Genomic DNA, 17959 nt, shown 5'->3' with positions numbered 1-17959 from the left:
ACTCCACAAACAGTTATTTTGATCATATATAGGACTTCCAAATATCGCTAATTTAGAAATGGTGCCGATATTTTAAATGTGACCTTCAGTTACCAGTTCTTTGAGTAAATATTAGGCTGCATTTACACTTGGCAATAACATTTGATCACTGTGATTCGATCGTGCAGACTGGCTCATCAGTCAATCAGGACATGGCACTGTCACACTTCTGACAGTTCGGGAGAGAGGGGGTGGGGATTTGTGTGACGTCGTCCTGCGAATGCAGACACACTGGCACTGAGACCCGATCACAATGTGTCCTTGAGTACCTCTGGAGCAGGACACACTGATCGGATAACATTCGGATCAGAAGTGCGTAAAAACTAGTCTTTTTAATGTGTATGTGGACAACATCCAGATACAGGTCGCCTATTAATGCCAAGTGTAAACACAGTCTTAGTTGTGTCACAGTTCAGAGACTGCATCCTTTTAAGTCTACTTCTGAAGCCTGAATACATCACAGCAGCACAACGAAGACATCCCATTTCAAACTTACTTTACTTGTTACTGGTGCTTGTCAATGACATCTGTCACAGTTTCTACCCACAAGAGCAATCCTCTGTAGACCAGACTGTCCCATTTAACAAAGCTCGGTACAATCTTTGTGGCTTTCTACGGATGCAACCCCTGAATCAGGACACGGCTATTGTTACCTTGAATATATGAATGCCATCATTCATATATTGATGGCATTCATAAAGCCTGAAGCCTTGCAGCACAAGGTTAAACCCAGCATCACAAAGCCATTTGCCTGTCAAAGGTCATGGGTCTACCAACAGGGCAATGACCCTAAACACTCAGGAGTGGTACAAATCAAACACTTGACTAGTTTGGGCATGGTTTACTCCATTAATTAAACCCTTGTTATAAAGAACATTTTAGCATACTTTTAAAAAGATTACTTTTATGGAAATAATATACTATAGGTGCTTTTCAAAAACATATTTAGTTCAAGTTCAAGTTCAAGTCAACTTTATTGTCAATCAACCATGCAACAGTACATTACGCAGCACACTGAAATTGCGTTTCTCCCATACTCCAATGTGCAATATTAAAACAAGATTTGACACATACTGAGTATAAACTAAACATACGACTAAACATAGGACACCACTAAACAAGTACAACTAGATATTCAGAGACTTTTCTTGTACAAGACTGAGACGAATCAGACAACACATTTAACATAAAACGCACATCGTTACTGGGAGCTGGAGTAGCCGCTGCCATACAGGGCGCATTTATAATGTAGTTGCAATTAGTTTAACATTATTTCAAAGTGTATGTAAAAATCATAAAAAAGAGAACTCTACTTAAGTGCACTTAAGTGACCTTTTTATTCCATTAATATGATCTGCAAGTGAAGGTTTTGATAAACTTTATTTTATAGTGTCCTTATTACAGTGCAATTGTACGTTTAAGTATTATTGATTAACAACATGTTCTAACTAATGGGTTAGGGTCAGATAAGGATTTGGTTTAGGGTTATTGCATGCAATTATGCATAATATACTTTAAGTAATATATTAAGTACATGTAACTTAACAAGGACACTGTAAATTAAATTAAATGTTCACTGAAGTGCCTTGAAACTCTCTGTGTTTTATGTGTTGATGTAATTTTAACTGAAACAGGAAGACAGGGCGGGACATATTGAGCAGCACCAACCATTTTTAAATAGCCAAATAGCGTTTTATTTCATATCACAACTAAGCTGCTTTTGATATTGTATGACAGCCACAATACCTGGACATGACACAACTGAACTGGACCTTGAGGACAGTGAGGTCAGGTGTGTTTTGAGCATATTGATGCTTACATTTCTAGTGAAGAACTTGGCAGGAGAACATGTCATCTACCGGATAAACTGACCTTATCCATAGTGCAGCACAGGAGAACACCATTCCACCCCCACCTCCACACCACACTGAATGACATCAGCAGACAGCTCATGGCAGTTCATTCCAATGGTAGGACTTCCATCCAGGACATATTCAGTCCTGCGTGGGCGACCACTCTTCAGGCATATAACAATGTATGCAGACAAATGGATGCTGGCGTCAGAGAGAATGCCAGAAGTGTACTATAAATCATCAAGCCCAGCATTTTCAAGGACATGCTGATAAATAAGGACAATGGTAAATGAGTTAATAGGTTTCCTACAGTCACACCTGGGAGATCGAAGCAGCACATAACTATTTCAAGACTTGATGTGCAATAAACCAAGTGGTGTAATGGGGTTCAAACATAAAAAAAACTTTTTGCAGCGAGAGAAGCTGATTCAGACAGAAAGTAGAACTGTGTAGGACATGATTTTATACACCGTGTACACAGTTATGTGAGTAATTATGCCATCCTAAGAAATGTCATGAAAGTCTAAAGTGAAGGTGGGTGAATGAATGACAAGCACTCTCCTCCACCCTCAATACCACGACTGAGGTGAGACCTTTGAACAAGGCACCAAACCCCCAACTGCTCCTCAGATACTGCAGCAAAAATGGTGGCCCACTGCTCTGGGTGTGTGCTCATGGTTTGTGTGAGTGTGTTTGTTCAGTACTCAGTGCTGTGTGTGTGAACTTGGATGGGATAAATGTAGAACACAAATTCTGAGAATGGGACACCCTACTTGGCTACACATCATCTCACTTTCACTTTTCAAAAATGTTTAATCCCATATTTTCTAATGATTACCAAGGTGCAACATATATATATATATTGAATATAGCAGAGGGCCTAAGACAGATCCTTGAGGCACTCCATACTTTACCAGGATTAGTTGAGATGATTCTCCTTTTAAATAAACAATATTGTAACGGTCAAACAGGTAGGATCTAAACCATTTTAAAGCTTGAAGAATCTTGAAGTTTGAAGAGATTTGGGACCTGACATAGAGATAACAACGTTTATAATATTAAGAAGTGGCTCTTCTGCTACAGGTAACAAACTCTTTCAGTAATTTAGTGGGTACAGGATCTAAACGTGTTGTTGGTTTAGATCCAGTGATAAGTAAATTTAATCGTAAAGCACTGCAATTTTTTTGGGGGGGGGGGGGGGGGGGGAGGGGGTGCAATGAATGAAGCTGAATTACAAGACCCTGAAGATTCTACATGTGTTATTGTATTTCTGATGTTATCTATTTTATCGGTGAATGAATTTATGAAGTCATTAATACTAAACTGTGAGAGAATATTCTGATTATTTGTTATTCTAGCCACTGTGCTAAATAAAAACCTAGGATTGTTTTGGTTATTTTCTATGAGTTTATGGATATGCTTGGCCCTAGCAGCTTTTAGAGCCTGTCTATAGCTGAACATAATGTTTTTCCACGCAATTCTAAAAACTTCCAAGTGAGTTTTCTCCATTTGCGCTCCAGATTACAAGTTTCTTTCTTGAGAGAATTGGTATTACTGTTGTTCCATGGCACAGTAAATTTTTTTTTGTAACCTTATTTAATTTGACGTGGGCAACAGCTTCTAATGTATTAGAGAAGACACAACTTGCACATATTGCTAGTCATTTCATCTAGTTCATGTGCATTTATTGGTACACAAAGCAGTGGAGAGTGAAACAGGTTATTTGTGAATCTATCTTTAGTCGTTGGAACAATAGTTCTACCTGGAAAATAACAAGTGATATGATTAAAGGTGCACTGAGAGTCCCGAAGCAAACTTGCAGCCATAAGGGTAAAGGACGTGTCTAGTAATGAAAGGGAAAAGAGAGCGCTAAGTGAGTGCACAGGATGAATACTAGCTAATCGACTATAGATAAAGAGAGAAGGCAGATAAAAAAGTAGAACATTTTCACACATTTGTAAAACCCAGCTTACTTCCCTATTGAAAAATTAGGTGGATATCTTCAAAATGTGAATTTTGTCATTGTTTTGGAGCACACCAGCATAAAGATAACCATAAGGCTAAAAGCCAAAAAAAGAACTTCCATTTTGATTTCATGGGGACAAATAATTTGCCTTCAGGCAAGCTGACATTTAAAACACATCCTACTTTGCCTATTCATTAGCCTGTAAAGGAAATTATGCACATATAATTTCTTGATCTATTTATATTGTTCTTTCTCTTTATCGTTAGGTAAGATATTTTATAGTGGAGCACAATATCCAGTAATGATGCCTCATTGTAATCAGTGGCTGGTCACCCAAAGTACTCTCGGATCTCATTAATCTTATTAAATCAAACAGTTCAAATCAAATATCTGCTCTAAACACATCTTTTCTGCATCCTGTTGTGTTATATGAGCATATAGTTATATATGATTATACAGTTATATGAACCCATTTCTTCAGCCCATCTTCCCCTAAAATCAGAGTTTTAATATTGGCTCTTTGTATTCTTGGCCAGGTTTGTTGCAATTTACACAAACTATTGTACATTGTGCACTGCTTATTTATTTGGTTTTTGCTTGTTTATTGTTCATTTAGAATTGAAGATGTTCATGCAATCATGTTTCTTTCAGATTGTTGCATGTATGATGAATCATCCTCAAATAAATGGTGACAGACTCTACATTCTATGAGCAGTAGCTGTTGTGCTCAATTTGAACACTCTTCCTTACTGAAGAGCCCTTGACATGCAGCAACTGAGTATATATCACATCTGTACGTGAAGAATCCCATATGTACGCACCGTTCACAGCCTGTCTGTTCCCACAATGTCCCTGACTCACCTCACAGTATACTAAGGTACCAGATCACCAAAAGCCTGAAGGCACTCTTTATCTCTTCAAATGAAATTAGGAAGAGCATCAAAAGGACAAAGAAAGAGAGAAAGAAAGATAGAGTTGGAGAAACATCTTCATGTTCCCCTGCTTCTGCAAGACCTCGAGATGTTATCTCACATAAAGGCAAATAAGGAGACAGACATGACCTTGATATAGAGACTTTTCAAATAAATTAATTGAATTTTGAACTATTTTCAAAATAAAGCATTGGTTTTATTTTTAAATATTAGTTTTTTTTTTTTATCCAATATCAGTCCATTTGTGTATCCCCATTTTCTTATGTTAAATTGATTAAAATAACAATTTTGCTATTGTTGAATATTAAAAAGGTTCATTTTATGATCTTTATCAGTATAAATTGATACTATCATCAAGTTTAATAATAACTCAAATATTGTGGAAGTTCATCAGTGACCATAGTAATTTTTAACTAGAAAACATTGCTCTTGAAACAAAGTAAAATAATTAATCTTGTGTGGTGAGATTATATTTTCGGGCTAATATCAAAGTCTGCTATGATATTAGATTTTGCACTGACATTCAACCCTAAAACACTGAGATGATTGACATAAAATGTTACAAACTTTGATTGAGTATAAAACTAATAGGCCAGCATTATTTTACATATTCACAATTCTAAGTATGCAAATTCCAGGCATAACAGGATGGGGACATTACTTTAAATTTTAGGTCTTTAAAAAAAAAAAAAGAAACACATATATGGATAAACACATATGCACGGTTCACAATAAAATCTATAACACACATTTACAGGTGAATTTTCATTTTGTGCCTCCTGAGTTGAACTTCCAATGTCTGTGGCATTTATAGCCCTGGTATTTTATGCCCGAGGAGTTGAAATATGATTTCCTGAAAACTCTGTTGTAACCTTTTCTGATGAGATCATTAAATGTTAAAGATGGCATGGTTTCCTGAGAAAGACCCTTTTATGGTTGTCTGTGCTGTAAAATCATGAAAAATATGCCAGATTATTCTGCCCCATGGCCCATCATGAATATTCATGCGTGTGCTTGTGTGTAAACGTTAGCGTACACATGACTGTGGGAGGAATCCAGCCTGGTGTGTCACTGAGGCGATATGTGGACAGAGACACATCTGTGTGATTGATGTCATTACTCGCTGACGAGGGTCATTGTGGTGCGCATGGCAACCCCCGCAAAGCGCCCACTGTCAGAAAGACCCATCTGCCCCTTTCACTTTCTCATTCTGATTCCTTTCTATTTCTTTTGTTTCTGTTTTAAAATACTGATGAATGAGCCTAGATAGATAGCCATACTCTCATTTATCCTTATGCAATTTAGTAAAATTTGCAAATAATCCAGCTAAATGGTCCTGTTTTGCCTCCTCAAATCACCTGAAATGTAGAAAATCTGCATAAGCACTTGCTTAAGGTTTCAGATATATGAGCCAATACACTGGCCACAGTCTGGTATATATTATACACATTTTCACTTGTTGAAGTCACAATGTATGTGTAGATCAGTCATATTTCTTGTGGGAACAGTAAAGTAATTTACATAAATAATATAGTAAAACATGCAATTGCCAGTGGTCTGAATAGTGAACTATTAGTTGGGAGCAACGAGGCCAATCCCAAAACTAAAACACAGGCAACATGCAAATTTGAATGGCTGCATTTCTGCTATTAGTATTACTTTTTAATGCATTTGACAAAATGTATTGTTTGTCACACACTTAAATGGCTCACTGGACTTACCTAAACAAGCAACAGAGAAAATAAAATCTCTCATGTTTTATTATAAAACAATATAACCTTATGATTTTACACTTACATTATATACAACAATCTGTGTTTGACAGTTTATATCTCCAATGCATCAAATAAAACAGTAAGGACTTTAAAACCACATTATTGTCAGCAAAGTTAAGGATCAACCAAGGCAAAAGTGGGCATCATTATGAAATGCAACATTCTACCACATAAATTTACGACTAAAAAAAAAAAAGAAGTCTTTAACTAAGGCAAAACAAATTAAATATGAATATTTTCACAAGGAAATGCTACATTGTTACAATATTCATTAATCACATGTGTTAGAGGCCATATTTTAAAATCAGTCTCATTTAATTGCATAGGGACTAAGAAGGATTGAGCCACCAATTGCACTTATTAGCTACAGTAAAACTGATGGTAGTACAAAGAGAGAACTGACAGTTCACAATATACTGAAAAACAGTGAGCAATGAGACACAATACTGTTTTTCTACTTAAATCTAATTTGAACATTCTTAAGACATTCAGGAATAATGGACTGTTCACAAAGAATACGTTGACTAGTGCCTTAGTAGCGATACTCATGACATCAGATGCCCCCCCCCCCCCCCATAAAAACAGCGATGCAATGGCCAAAGATGTCTTTCCAACCAATAAATACAGCACAGATGATTGCTATGTGAACAGCCTGTAAGATTTTGAACTTGCAAAAATCCAGTTGAGATCAATAATCAGTCTTTGCTCCAATATGGATTTCATAAAGTGTTTATCCCTGATTCTTCCACCGCTTTGAGGGGGAATGTGAAACTATTCAGTCCGCTTCCTCCCAAATACTGCGGACACGCTCCTCACGATACCTTTGAATCCCACAGGGCCCTTCTTGAGCGCCCTCGCCTCTCTGATACGCTCAAACAGTTCGTGAAACACCATCAGAACACCGTGGTAAGTCTCGGCAGCGGAGACCTCAAAAAACCCACAGTCCGTCGAGAGCGCCAGCAGCCGCCCCTCTTCACTGGACACTGTACGTCGGTGCTGGAGGTCTCTCTTATTCCCCACAATCATGATCTGAGCTGTGCTGGCCAGTTTTTGCTTGGCTTGCCGTATGCACTGCACTTGTTGCCGCACCACGTTGAAGCTGGCGCGGTCACAGATGCTGTAAACAAGGATATAACCGTCCGCCCACTGCAGCTGTCTGTCGCTGATGTATCTGGACACCTCTCCATTCTGAAACAAGACATTTATGCATTAGCCTGCTTCTATTCACTTCTCACAAGCATGCATTTCAATTGTTGCTGGTGCTATACAAGCAACTACACGTAAGGTACCAGTACTTATTAGTTGCTAGCAAACCCCCCCAAATGTTATTAGTATGAAGTTTTCATTTTTCTAAGTACTTATTACAATGGCTTTTTCTTTATAAAATGTATGTTCTTAATAGATACAAGGTAATGTTAAAATAGCTTGCCATATTGTCATGCAAAACATGACTTTCAATCATTATTTTATCTCGAAACGTGCAAAAAGATGCTTACCTGCGGGCAAAGTGAGTCCCATATGTTGAAACAAATATCACGCCCGTCGATCTTGTCAGTATGGCTGTATATTGATTCTGTAAATGAAAATAAACCGTTAAGGAAAACTAAGGCTATTTTACTGCAAAACACAATGGAGATCAAGATCGGTAAGTGATGTCGTTTACCTATATCTCCATATTCTCCAATGAAGCGCCTGGTTAGGAAGCGCACGGTGAGAGCTGTGAAGAAGAACAGATTGTTACTGCTCTAATTCAGGCTAGATGCATAAAGACCACAAGCAACATTTGCTGAAGAACTTACCAGACTTTCCAACGTTTACAGCTCCAAGTAACAAAATGTTAGCCTCCACTTTCTGCTGGTTGCCTTCCATGGTTTTGCTGCTGTAGCGATTGCGAGGTTTCACTTGAACAACCATTGGTGGGTAGTAAAGTCTGTTGGTTAAGAGTCCCACAGTCAGCAAGTGTTGGACATAGAGATGCGCAGACAGAGAGCTGTTTAAATAGGCTTGATATTTATGGGCGGGGCTTTCTTCAGTTGGACCAATCAGAGCGACGAGCGTCTGCTGGTAGAGCTTTAATTCACGGTGCATTTTTAACGCACAGGAAAACATTTTTATGATTATTTATTTATTTAAGTTCAATATTTAAAATGAATAAATAGAAAAAAAAAATCTTTTTTCCACACTCTTCTATGGGGATATGACTCTGGGAAATATTTGGAATATTTGGATGAAGCGGAAAAGGATTGTGACATTTCCTTAAAATGTCAAAAATATAATGTAAGCTAGATTATTTCACAAATAAAATTTTTATTGTTATTATTATTATTATTACTACTACTACAAAAGCTCAGTGTTTATCACATTTTAGTAACGTTGTAACTCCCTGCTGTGGGTCTTGCCAAGGCATGACACCAATTCAGCGAAGGGCTATGCATTGCAAATTCCTCTAAATGACAGGATGTCTTTAGCAACTAATTACCACAACATTAAATTAGCAATTCAACACTGACACATATAGGCCTTCTTGAGCTGTCATGGCAAATGTTTTTTCATTACAATCCTGTAGTATTCCAGTAATTCTCGAGATGCAAAAGGCCATTGCCTTCCTGATTTAAATTTGCATTGATTTTTCCCGCTAAATTGTGCACCATGTTCTTCAGATCCTGCTGTAAACTTCACAGCTGTGTTCATATTATACATAATGATATCGTTCTGCTGTAATCCGAGTCCATTTTTGACATCATACTCTATTAATTAACAAAGAGCGACGCCTCGTGGCCGCAGGTAACATTTCTACCCTTTTCATTTATTCTGGCCAAAGCATTTGTCCCCTCTAAATTAAAAGACATCAACATTGCCTAATTAGAAATTTACAAATGGACAATTAATCACGTACCATCATCAAAACCTCTTTTAATGGATTCCTGGATCTCTTTGTAATGACTTTTTTTTGTAGGTTTTTAAAATGCATTTTCTCGCCTCTATCGCACTGCGCCCCCCGAAGGCCAATCCAGCACAGTTTACAAATTACGTAAACAGAACATTTTGAAGTGTCGCATAATAATCTAGTGATGGAAACGCTGCATTTCGAATAAAAATGCATTTTGAGCCTTACAAAAGGCTTTTACAATTTATTTTCAGCCAGCACAGGTGAACATTATAGAGATACGCATTCACAGAATCCTAAAGTGACAGAATCAAACTCCACTTCCAATTACTCAGCTAACCCCCGCCCAAAAGTATCATGGTGTTGTTATTTGGAGCACTCAGTACTATGTTTAATTGACATTTCCTGGAGTGCCCATGGTTGCCCCCTGCATCAGCCTTCTTTAATTTAAAGAAGAATAAACTGAAGATCAATTAATTCAACATATATCTTCAAAAGTCTTAAAACAGTCACCTGAAAATAAAGTCCCCCTAATCTATATTCGCAAAACTGTTTCCCCCCCTCAAAATTATTGCCCAAACACAATGTTTTAAATGTTTTGAAAGAAGTCTCTTATGTTCCCCTAGCAGACATTTATTTGATGATGTTACAATCTGAATTTATTTTATTTCCGGTGATGCAAAGCTGAATTTTCAGCATCATTACTCATGTCACATCCTCCTTCAGAAATCATTCTAATATGATGATTTGGTGAAACATTATATATCTTGTTATTATTTTCAGTGCTGACAAAAGCTGTGCCGCCATTTTCTTTCAAGCAATTTAATACATCCTTGCTGAAAAAATAATTAATCCCTTAAAAAAATCTTTCTGATTCCAAACATCTGAAGGTAGTGTAGCTGGATGGTATAAAAAGGAACTCAGTAGGGGAAGGCCATCAATTTTTGGACATATTTTAAACTATGTCCATATGTAAAACATGAACTAGTTTTATAATATGTGCAAAAATAGTTATGTTTTTATTTATAAACTTATGCAATGTGTGTTATTGCAATTCTTTTGGTAGGACAAAAAAAATTATAAAGATAATGATTTGAAGCTTTGGAGTACTTTCTAAAAAGACAAGGGAGATAATATTTGTCTGTTCTTTATGAAAGGAAAACTCAATCCTCACGGTTGAGGGAACGAACAGTTGCTTCAAAGCACTTCAGTAATTGTGAGTATATAGACAGGGAAGGATAAGTTGGAGTAAGTTTCAAACTTAATTACAATTATTTACAGTGTGCATTTGTGAACACAGTCTAACTGTGATTTCAGATGATGCATTTCTGTATTAGTGAATCCATTTAACTAAAAACTGCATATCCAAACACATTTTAGTAACTGAAGAGTTTTATTGAATTTCAATTTGCTTTTCAATTAAAATACCAACATAATACATTTTAACCATGACTGGCCTTAATATGAAAATGATGCTGATGTCTTTGAAAAATGCCAAGTGAAGTGTCTGTGCGTGAGTGGAGGATAAAAAATCTAATTAAAATATGTAGTTTTGATTGGTTCAGTCAATAAACTCGCTGCTGAGCTGAAGCTGAAACCCCTCTAGATGTTCCTTCAGTCTCTCTCTGACGTCTGCCGTGGGCCTCAGGTCCGACTGGTGTGTGAGCGGACCGTTTTCCCACGCCATAGCCGTCAACACAGTGGAATCACACTTCACAGCCAGTCCGTCCCTTTCTTCAGTGTCCTTTGACTGATATCTCTCCAGTATCACCTGAGGCTGCACGGTCTCGATCACAGTCTCGACGTCCACCCCGTTGCTTTCCCTCGCTTCGGCAGGAACCGGCATCAGCAGGACGTGATCATCAGTCCCTTCCTGAACCCAGAAGAACTGCTGCTCCTGCTCCGTGCCGCTCTTTTCCTTTGTGGCGAGGTCAGAGAGCAGAAGTCCCTGGTGCGGCTCAAGCACTTGGAGTTGCTGCAGCTGGAATGGCGCAGACGTCTCCTGCAGTGATGTGGAGTATTGAACAGGCCCGGACCCGGGCGCAGTCTGCATCTCAGTCTGTGGATGCAGCAGAGCGAGCTGCTGGATTGCTTCAGCATTATTGTGGAGCACGAGAGAGGTTTCCTGCTCGGTACTCAGCTGGTGCGGGGGCAATTCCATGGTGACCACCTGCATCATGTCCTCGTTCTCTGCGCTCTCGCAGTAATACAAATAGTAGCTTTGTTGCTCCACAGGTGCCACATCAGTCGTCGAGGTCTCTGACTTTTGTTCTTTGAGCACTTTGGCTTTCCTTTTGATTTCCTGGATTCTGTTAGGCTTACGTCTTGTGTGGGATCCTAGAGCCTCATCAGGTCCTGCAGTTGCTTCTTTGTACATCACACTTACTTTGTTTCCTTCATTGTCTCTTCCGCAATAAAAGCAGCAGCCTTCTTCTTCTTCCCCAGTGACTTTTCCCTTTGTCTGCACCTGTCCGGTCCAGCCCTCGGCCAGAAGGTCTATTTCATCAGCTGCGCTCTCCTCCAAAGCCTCAAGATTGCGACCTCTCTCCACGGTCGCCCCCTGTCCCTTTTGAGCAGCCCAGCTTGAACACCTGCCTCCTCGGGCCTCCTTCCCTTTGGCTCCGTCTCGTGTGCGAAACAGGGTACTTCTGAGTCGGTTCTCTCTGAGGCGCAGTAACGCGTGGCGTAGGCGGTTCTCCCGCCGTCGGGCGGCACTCAGAAGACGCAGAGCTTTTTCCAAGCTGTCGATGGCTTTGTCGTAGCGCCTGCGCCACACTAGAGGGCACAGCTGAGCGTAGTTGTGCTCTTTCGGCAAGTAAAAGCCAGGAGGCGGGGGGAGACGCCTCATGTAGCAGGATGGAGAAGGTGGACGAGGAGGAGGTTGAGGAGAAGAGGGGGCAGGCGGTTGGTCATCTACTGACGTCTCTTCAGAGGTCTGAGGAGCCTCAGATGGAGGCTGACCATGCTTGTCCTCCCCTTCGCCGTCTTCACATTCATTCTCTGCTACTTTTTGCACCACAGTCTCACGGTTGAAGATCTCCTGGTTTTCTGAGGCTTCATTATTGGTGGAGTTCTTGAGACTGGGGAGAATTGGTTTAAAATATAGACATTAATTATTTAAAACAGGTTAAAAACATACATACGCTACAAAAAAAAACATAAAACACTTTTTAAAAACAGTATGTATCTGGAAATAAACTACTAATAGAATACAGTTAGATGTTACGTTTAATTGCATGTTATTTATAGTGAAATGAAAATGTATTATAGTTTGAATACAATTAGATCACCTCAAGAATGCTTTTTTGACCCATTTAAGCAGTACTTAAGTATATCTTTATGAGTAATTTTAATAACTTAGTCTTTGAAATATGGTTGAGGTGCACTGATGAATTTACTGACAAGTCCGACTTTTAACTATTAACTCCTTCCCTGCCGGCGTTTTTGAAAAAAAAAAAAAAAAAATTGCCAGCCACCGTTGGCATTTTTGACAATTTTCACAAAATATTTATGACCCACAGAATATTTAGTTGTATTAATATCTGAATATGCAATGCATAGAAATATAAAAAAAACCAGAGCTTCTATTTTAAATAATAATAATAAAAATAATTAAAATAATAATAATAATAATAATAATAAACAATTTTATTCTAGTTTCAAGCATAATTTATTTATAGTAAAAAAAAAAAAAAAAAAAAAAAAAACCTTGCTAAGAAAAATAAAGCTAAGAAAATCATATTTTTATCAAAGACTACATCTGGATCATATTCAGTCATGTGATCAAAGCAAAGATGCTTATTAGTAGATCACTTCCATCAACACCCAGAAAGCTTCACAATCCTTTACCACTTTCAGGATCAACATTTCACTCTGTAACATCAGGCAATTTTGATTGATATGCTGTTTATTGTTGACAATCGCATTATTTTTCATATGCATCTGCTTACATATGAAATCACTCATTTTTCCCCTGTGGATTTGATCAGGAGATTCTGGTCTCATTCAGAAGCACCCTGAATGTATAACAGTGAAACCCAGTAAGCCTGTAAAATCTCGACTTTAGCGAGGAAAGAGTTCAAATATATTTGAATATATCTGTAATTACACATTGTAATGACAAAGTTCCAATTTAGTTCGTTTAAAATATACTGAATGAACTTTAAATGTAATATCAAATAACATTACAGTTAAAATCCAGTACATGTGCTTTAGTATAATTGACAACAAATAAAGATTAGTCTTTAAAGTACAACAAAAAATTAACACACAGTAATATAAAGCGTACTTTAAAGTGAACTTTTCAATTTGACTTTTTTTACAAAGTGCACTTTTTTTTGGAAGGTGTGCTAGTCATGTTTCAGTTTGAAGTGCACACTGAATACAATAAAGCACCCTTCTTTTATCACAAGAGAAAGCACACCAGAAAGAGGTGATTTTTTGCAGCTCTATGTGAAATACCTGATATCTTTGTCCACATTTCGAGGTCTGCCTCTCCGTTTTGTTGCACATTTCGCAGCAGCGCCTCTTTCCTGAGACTGATTTTCAAATACAGTGGGAATCGCATCGTCCTTCAGTCTGCGATAGCCACTAAAAAAAGAAAAACAAAAAAGACTGATTTTATATATTTATCTGCACCTTCTAATATACTGTGTTTGAAAACCACAACTGTTTTGGTCATTGCTTCGGTGATTCTGAAGGAAATGTTAAGCGTGTAATAATCTGCAGACCTGACACCGGAGAGTTCAAAGCTATCAGGGGTGAAGTGTTTAGAGCAGAAATAGATGAAACCACTTTGGGGGTCCCACTGGCCTTTTCCCTCAGGGCCTTTGCGATGGGAGTTGATAATCCAAGCTGTGCGTCGAGGGTTTCCTTTCTTTGGCAATCTGGAAAACACAATACACAATATTAACAAGTTAAGATAATTTAATAACCCCCTCAGCAACTACTGCTGCGACACATTTTTAATTTACACTGCTTTTCATCACACAAAACACAAATTATGTCAATGTGTTTAGACCAGCGCAAATTATTATAAACAAGTAGTTCAGTGAATTGGTCACCAGGAGGCAGATATTAATCACCGTAGTCTTGAGCTGACCAAAAGAACACATTTTGATTCAGAGGGCATGGTAGAATAGAGTCATTAAATAAACTTTTATATTACTATGAAAATGAGTTTCTTAATGCTTCATCATAATGAAACCACCTAAACGTGTGGAAATCTGAACATGCTGTAGCATGGTGGTTCATATCTGATGGGTCATGGGTCTATTCTGATACAGTCAGGGACAGCATGAGAAATAAAATGCTAAATGCAAATAATAAAATGTTGGTAATTAGTAAATTTGACTACTGATTTGGAAATATCTGTGTGCACCTGTGAAAAGTGATTCCAGATTTCCGAATGTCTTTTGTGTCACGTGACTTGCAACCTACAGCAGAGCAGTGTCTTGGCATCTAGGGAAAAACAAAAAAACAATTTTTAATCAAATTTGTAAAAAATAACACCACATGCGCACTACAGGGGTGGCTGATTTTTATCACACCCCTCCATAGATGCTTTCTTTAATCACACATATTCATCCCAGTACTATTAATGAATTAAATTAGTTTAAATTAAATCTTATTATCACTTGTCAGTAAGATCCAGCTAAAAGAAAATAAAACAAACCAGAAAAAAAAAATTATAGAAATTCTGTATAATATACTAACATTGTAATAATGTAAAAAAAAAAAAAAAACACCAACTGCAATAATAATAAATTTATTTTAATATAATTTAAATAAAGAACTTAAATAAATAAATAAAAATATATTTGTTTATTATTTATTTATTTTAGATTTTGACAGACTGGTCCTCCAGACAGAACACGTTTTCGTGTTGATTTATTTAAAATTGCGTGGCAGTTATTTAATGACAGTTCATATGATGGTAAAAGTGCCATATATTGTGATGTTAGTTTCCCAAACACCCGATCGCTCATATCGATAGCATTTAATCTCAACTCAGCGTCGTTTTTAGGTGACTACACATCAGGCTACTAAAACAGACTATACCTACGGCGGGAAATAACAAGCTGGGCATCTGAAACCAATATAAACCCAGGCTATTGAATACATTTCTATAAAATAATATACAGCGATTTCTCTCTTCAAAATCACCCTTAAAACTCACCACAAAGGCCTGCGACCTCACGAAGATGGCCGTCTGCTTCTTCCTAGGCGCTGTAGATTAGATCCGCCCTTCTGCAGCAGCCAATCACAACGGCGAATTAAAGTGACGTCGCGAGAGGACGCAAATTTATGTTTGGAAGGGTTGGATGACGCTGATATCTTAGTTTTATAACTTCTTTAGTCACTAACCTAACATAAACAAAACAAAAGAAAAAAAAAAAGTTATTTTTAAATGTTGTTTTAAAATGTGCACTTTTAGCAAGAAGATATAAGCATAGCCTAATCCATCATAGCTTGCATTATGAATAAACAACAACAACAACAACAAAAACGATGACCAAACAAACAATTAAATATTATATATAAAATAACAAATCCTAATAGCTAGGCTACTAATAGCAATATTAATGTCAAGTCAAGTCACCTTTATTTATAAAGCTCTTTAAACAAAATACATTGCGTCCAAGCAACTGAACAACATTCATTAGGAAAACAGTGTGTCAATAATGCAAAATGACAGTCAAAGGCAATTCATCATTGAATTCACACTGTTTTCATTCATTAGGAAAACAGTGTGTCAATAATGCAAAATGATAGTTAAAGGCAGTTCATCATTGAATTCAGTGATGTCATCTCTGTTCAGTTTAAATAGTGTCTGTGCATTTGTTTGCAATCAAGTCAACGATATCGCTGTAGATGAAGTGACCCCAACTAAGGAAGCCAGAGGCGACAGCGGCAAGAAACCGATACTCAATCGTTGACAAAATGGAGAAAAAAAACTTTGGGAGAAACCAAGCTCAGTTGGGGGGCCAGTTCTCCTCTGATCAGATGAAACCAGTATTTTAATTCCAGGCTGCAGCAAAGTCAGATTGTGCAAAAGAATCATCTGTTTCCTGTGGTCTTGTCCTGGTGGTCATCTGAGACAAGGTCTTTACAGGGGATCTGTGTCTGGGGCTCTAGTTATCCTGGTCTCCGCTGTCAGGGCAATAGAGTTCCTTTCTAGGTGCTGATGCACCATCTGGTCTGGATACGTACTGGATCCGGGTGACTGCAGTGACCCTCTGATCTGGATACAAACTAGATCTTGTGGCTACGGTGACCTCGGAATAAGAAAGAAACAGACTAATATTAGCATAGATGTCATTCTTCTAATGATGTAGAAAGTACATAGGGTGTTATGGGAAGTGTTTCCCAGTTCCGGTTTACCTAATTAATGCAGCCTAAAAATCCGAATTTGGATATTAAAAGCATATTAGTATGTAATGTGTAAGCCAGCTTAAAGAGATGGGTCACTGCAAGAGTGTGTCTGCCTCCCGAACAATATTAGGTAGGTTATTCCAGAGTTTAGGCGCCAAATAGGAAAAGGATCTGCCGCCCGCAGTTGATTTTGATATTCTAGGTATTATCAAATTGCCTGAGTTTTGAGAACGTAGCGGACGTAGAGGATTATAATGTAACAGGAGCTCATTCAAATACTGAGGTGCTTAACCATTCAGGGCTTTATAAGTAATAAGCAATATTTTAAAATGTATATGATGTTTGATAGGGAGCCAGTGCAGTGTTGACAGGACCGGGGTAATATGGTCATACTTCCTGGTTCTAGTAAGAACTCTTGCTGCATTTTGGACTAGCTGTAGTTTGTTTACTAAGCGTGCAGAACAACCACCCAATAAAGCATTACAATAATCTAACCTTGAGGTCATAAATGCATGGATTAACATTTCTGCATTTGACATTGAGAGCATAAGCCAAAATTTAGATATATTTTTTGAGATGGAAAAATGCAGTTTTACAAATGCTAGAAACTTGGCTTTCTAAGGAAAGATTGCGATCAAATAGCACACCTAGGTTCCTAACTGATGATGAAGAATTGACAGAGCAGCCATTAAGTCTTAGACAGTGTTCTAGGTTATTAAATGCAGAGTTTTAGGTCCTTTTAACACCTCTGTTTTTTCAGAATTTAGCAGTAAGAAATGACTCGTCATTCAGTTTTTTATATCGACTATGCATTCCATTAGTTTTTCTAATTGGTGTGTTTCACTGGGCCACGAAGAAATATAGAGCTGAGTATCATCAGCATAACAGGGAAAGCTAACACCATGTTTCCTGATGATATCTCCCAAGGGTAACATATAGAGCATGAAGAGTAGCGGCCCTAGTACTGAGCCTTGAGGTACTCCATTCTGCACTTGTGATCGATATGATACCTCTTCATTCACTGCTACGAACTGATGGCGGTCATATAAGTATGATTTAAACCATGCTAATGCACTTCCATTAATGACAACAAAGTGTTCAAGTCTATGCAAAAGAATGTTGTGGTCAATTGT

General features: G+C 37.8%; 2 protein-coding genes across 2 annotated transcripts; both read right to left on the bottom strand.

The window, feature by feature from the left end:
- Positions 1 to 6517: 6517 nt before the first annotated feature.
- Positions 6518 to 8568, bottom strand: LOC113068258 (ras-related and estrogen-regulated growth inhibitor-like protein). Its single transcript, XM_026240920.1, has 4 exons — positions 8365 to 8568; positions 8229 to 8282; positions 8062 to 8138; positions 6518 to 7753 (listed from the first exon to the last, which is right to left on the bottom strand). Exons 1-4 carry the CDS (start codon positions 8477 to 8479, stop codon positions 7337 to 7339), a joined length of 663 nt encoding a protein of 220 aa, XP_026096705.1. The 5' UTR covers positions 8480 to 8568; the 3' UTR covers positions 6518 to 7336.
- A 2258-nt stretch (positions 8569 to 10826) lies between these two features.
- Positions 10827 to 15776, bottom strand: thap7 (THAP domain containing 7). The gene is made up of 5 exons (XM_026240915.1): positions 15631 to 15776; positions 14833 to 14912; positions 14183 to 14338; positions 13914 to 14042; positions 10827 to 12532 (listed from the first exon to the last, which is right to left on the bottom strand). The coding sequence occupies exons 2-5, from the start codon at positions 14910 to 14912 to the stop codon at positions 11014 to 11016; spliced, it is 1884 nt and encodes a 627-aa protein (XP_026096700.1). The 5' UTR covers positions 15631 to 15776; the 3' UTR covers positions 10827 to 11013.
- Between the last annotated feature and the right edge of the window lie 2183 nt (positions 15777 to 17959).

The sequence above is a fragment of the Carassius auratus genome, linkage group LG44F (assembly GCF_003368295.1).
Source record: "Carassius auratus strain Wakin linkage group LG44F, ASM336829v1, whole genome shotgun sequence".
NCBI classification, from domain to species: domain Eukaryota; kingdom Metazoa; phylum Chordata; class Actinopteri; order Cypriniformes; family Cyprinidae; genus Carassius; species Carassius auratus.
The sequence above is the reverse complement of the archived record's forward strand: the minus strand, read 5'-3'. Positions and strand labels throughout refer to the sequence as shown.

Bases quoted from the DNA above. Each gene is read 5' to 3' on its own strand.
- LOC113068258 (XM_026240920.1), bottom strand. From the start codon at position 8,479: ATGGTTGTTCAAGTGAAACCTCGCAATCGCTACAGCAGCAAAACCATG. The intron at 8,139-8,228 runs GTAAACGACATC...TTTCATTTACAG, and splicing joins TGGAGAATATGGAGATATAG to AATCAATATACAGCCATACT. The intron at 7,754-8,061 runs GTAAGCATCTTT...GTCTTGTTTCAG, and splicing joins GGGACTCACTTTGCCCGCAG to AATGGAGAGGTGTCCAGATA.
- thap7 (XM_026240915.1), bottom strand. From the start codon at position 14,912: ATGCCAAGACACTGCTCTGCTGTAGGTTGCAAGTCACGTGACACAAAA. The intron at 14,339-14,832 runs GTGCACACAGAT...TGTGTTTTCCAG, and splicing joins TCTGGAATCACTTTTCACAG to ATTGCCAAAGAAAGGAAACC. The intron at 14,043-14,182 runs GTCTGCAGATTA...TTCTTTTTTTAG, and splicing joins TTTGAACTCTCCGGTGTCAG to TGGCTATCGCAGACTGAAGG.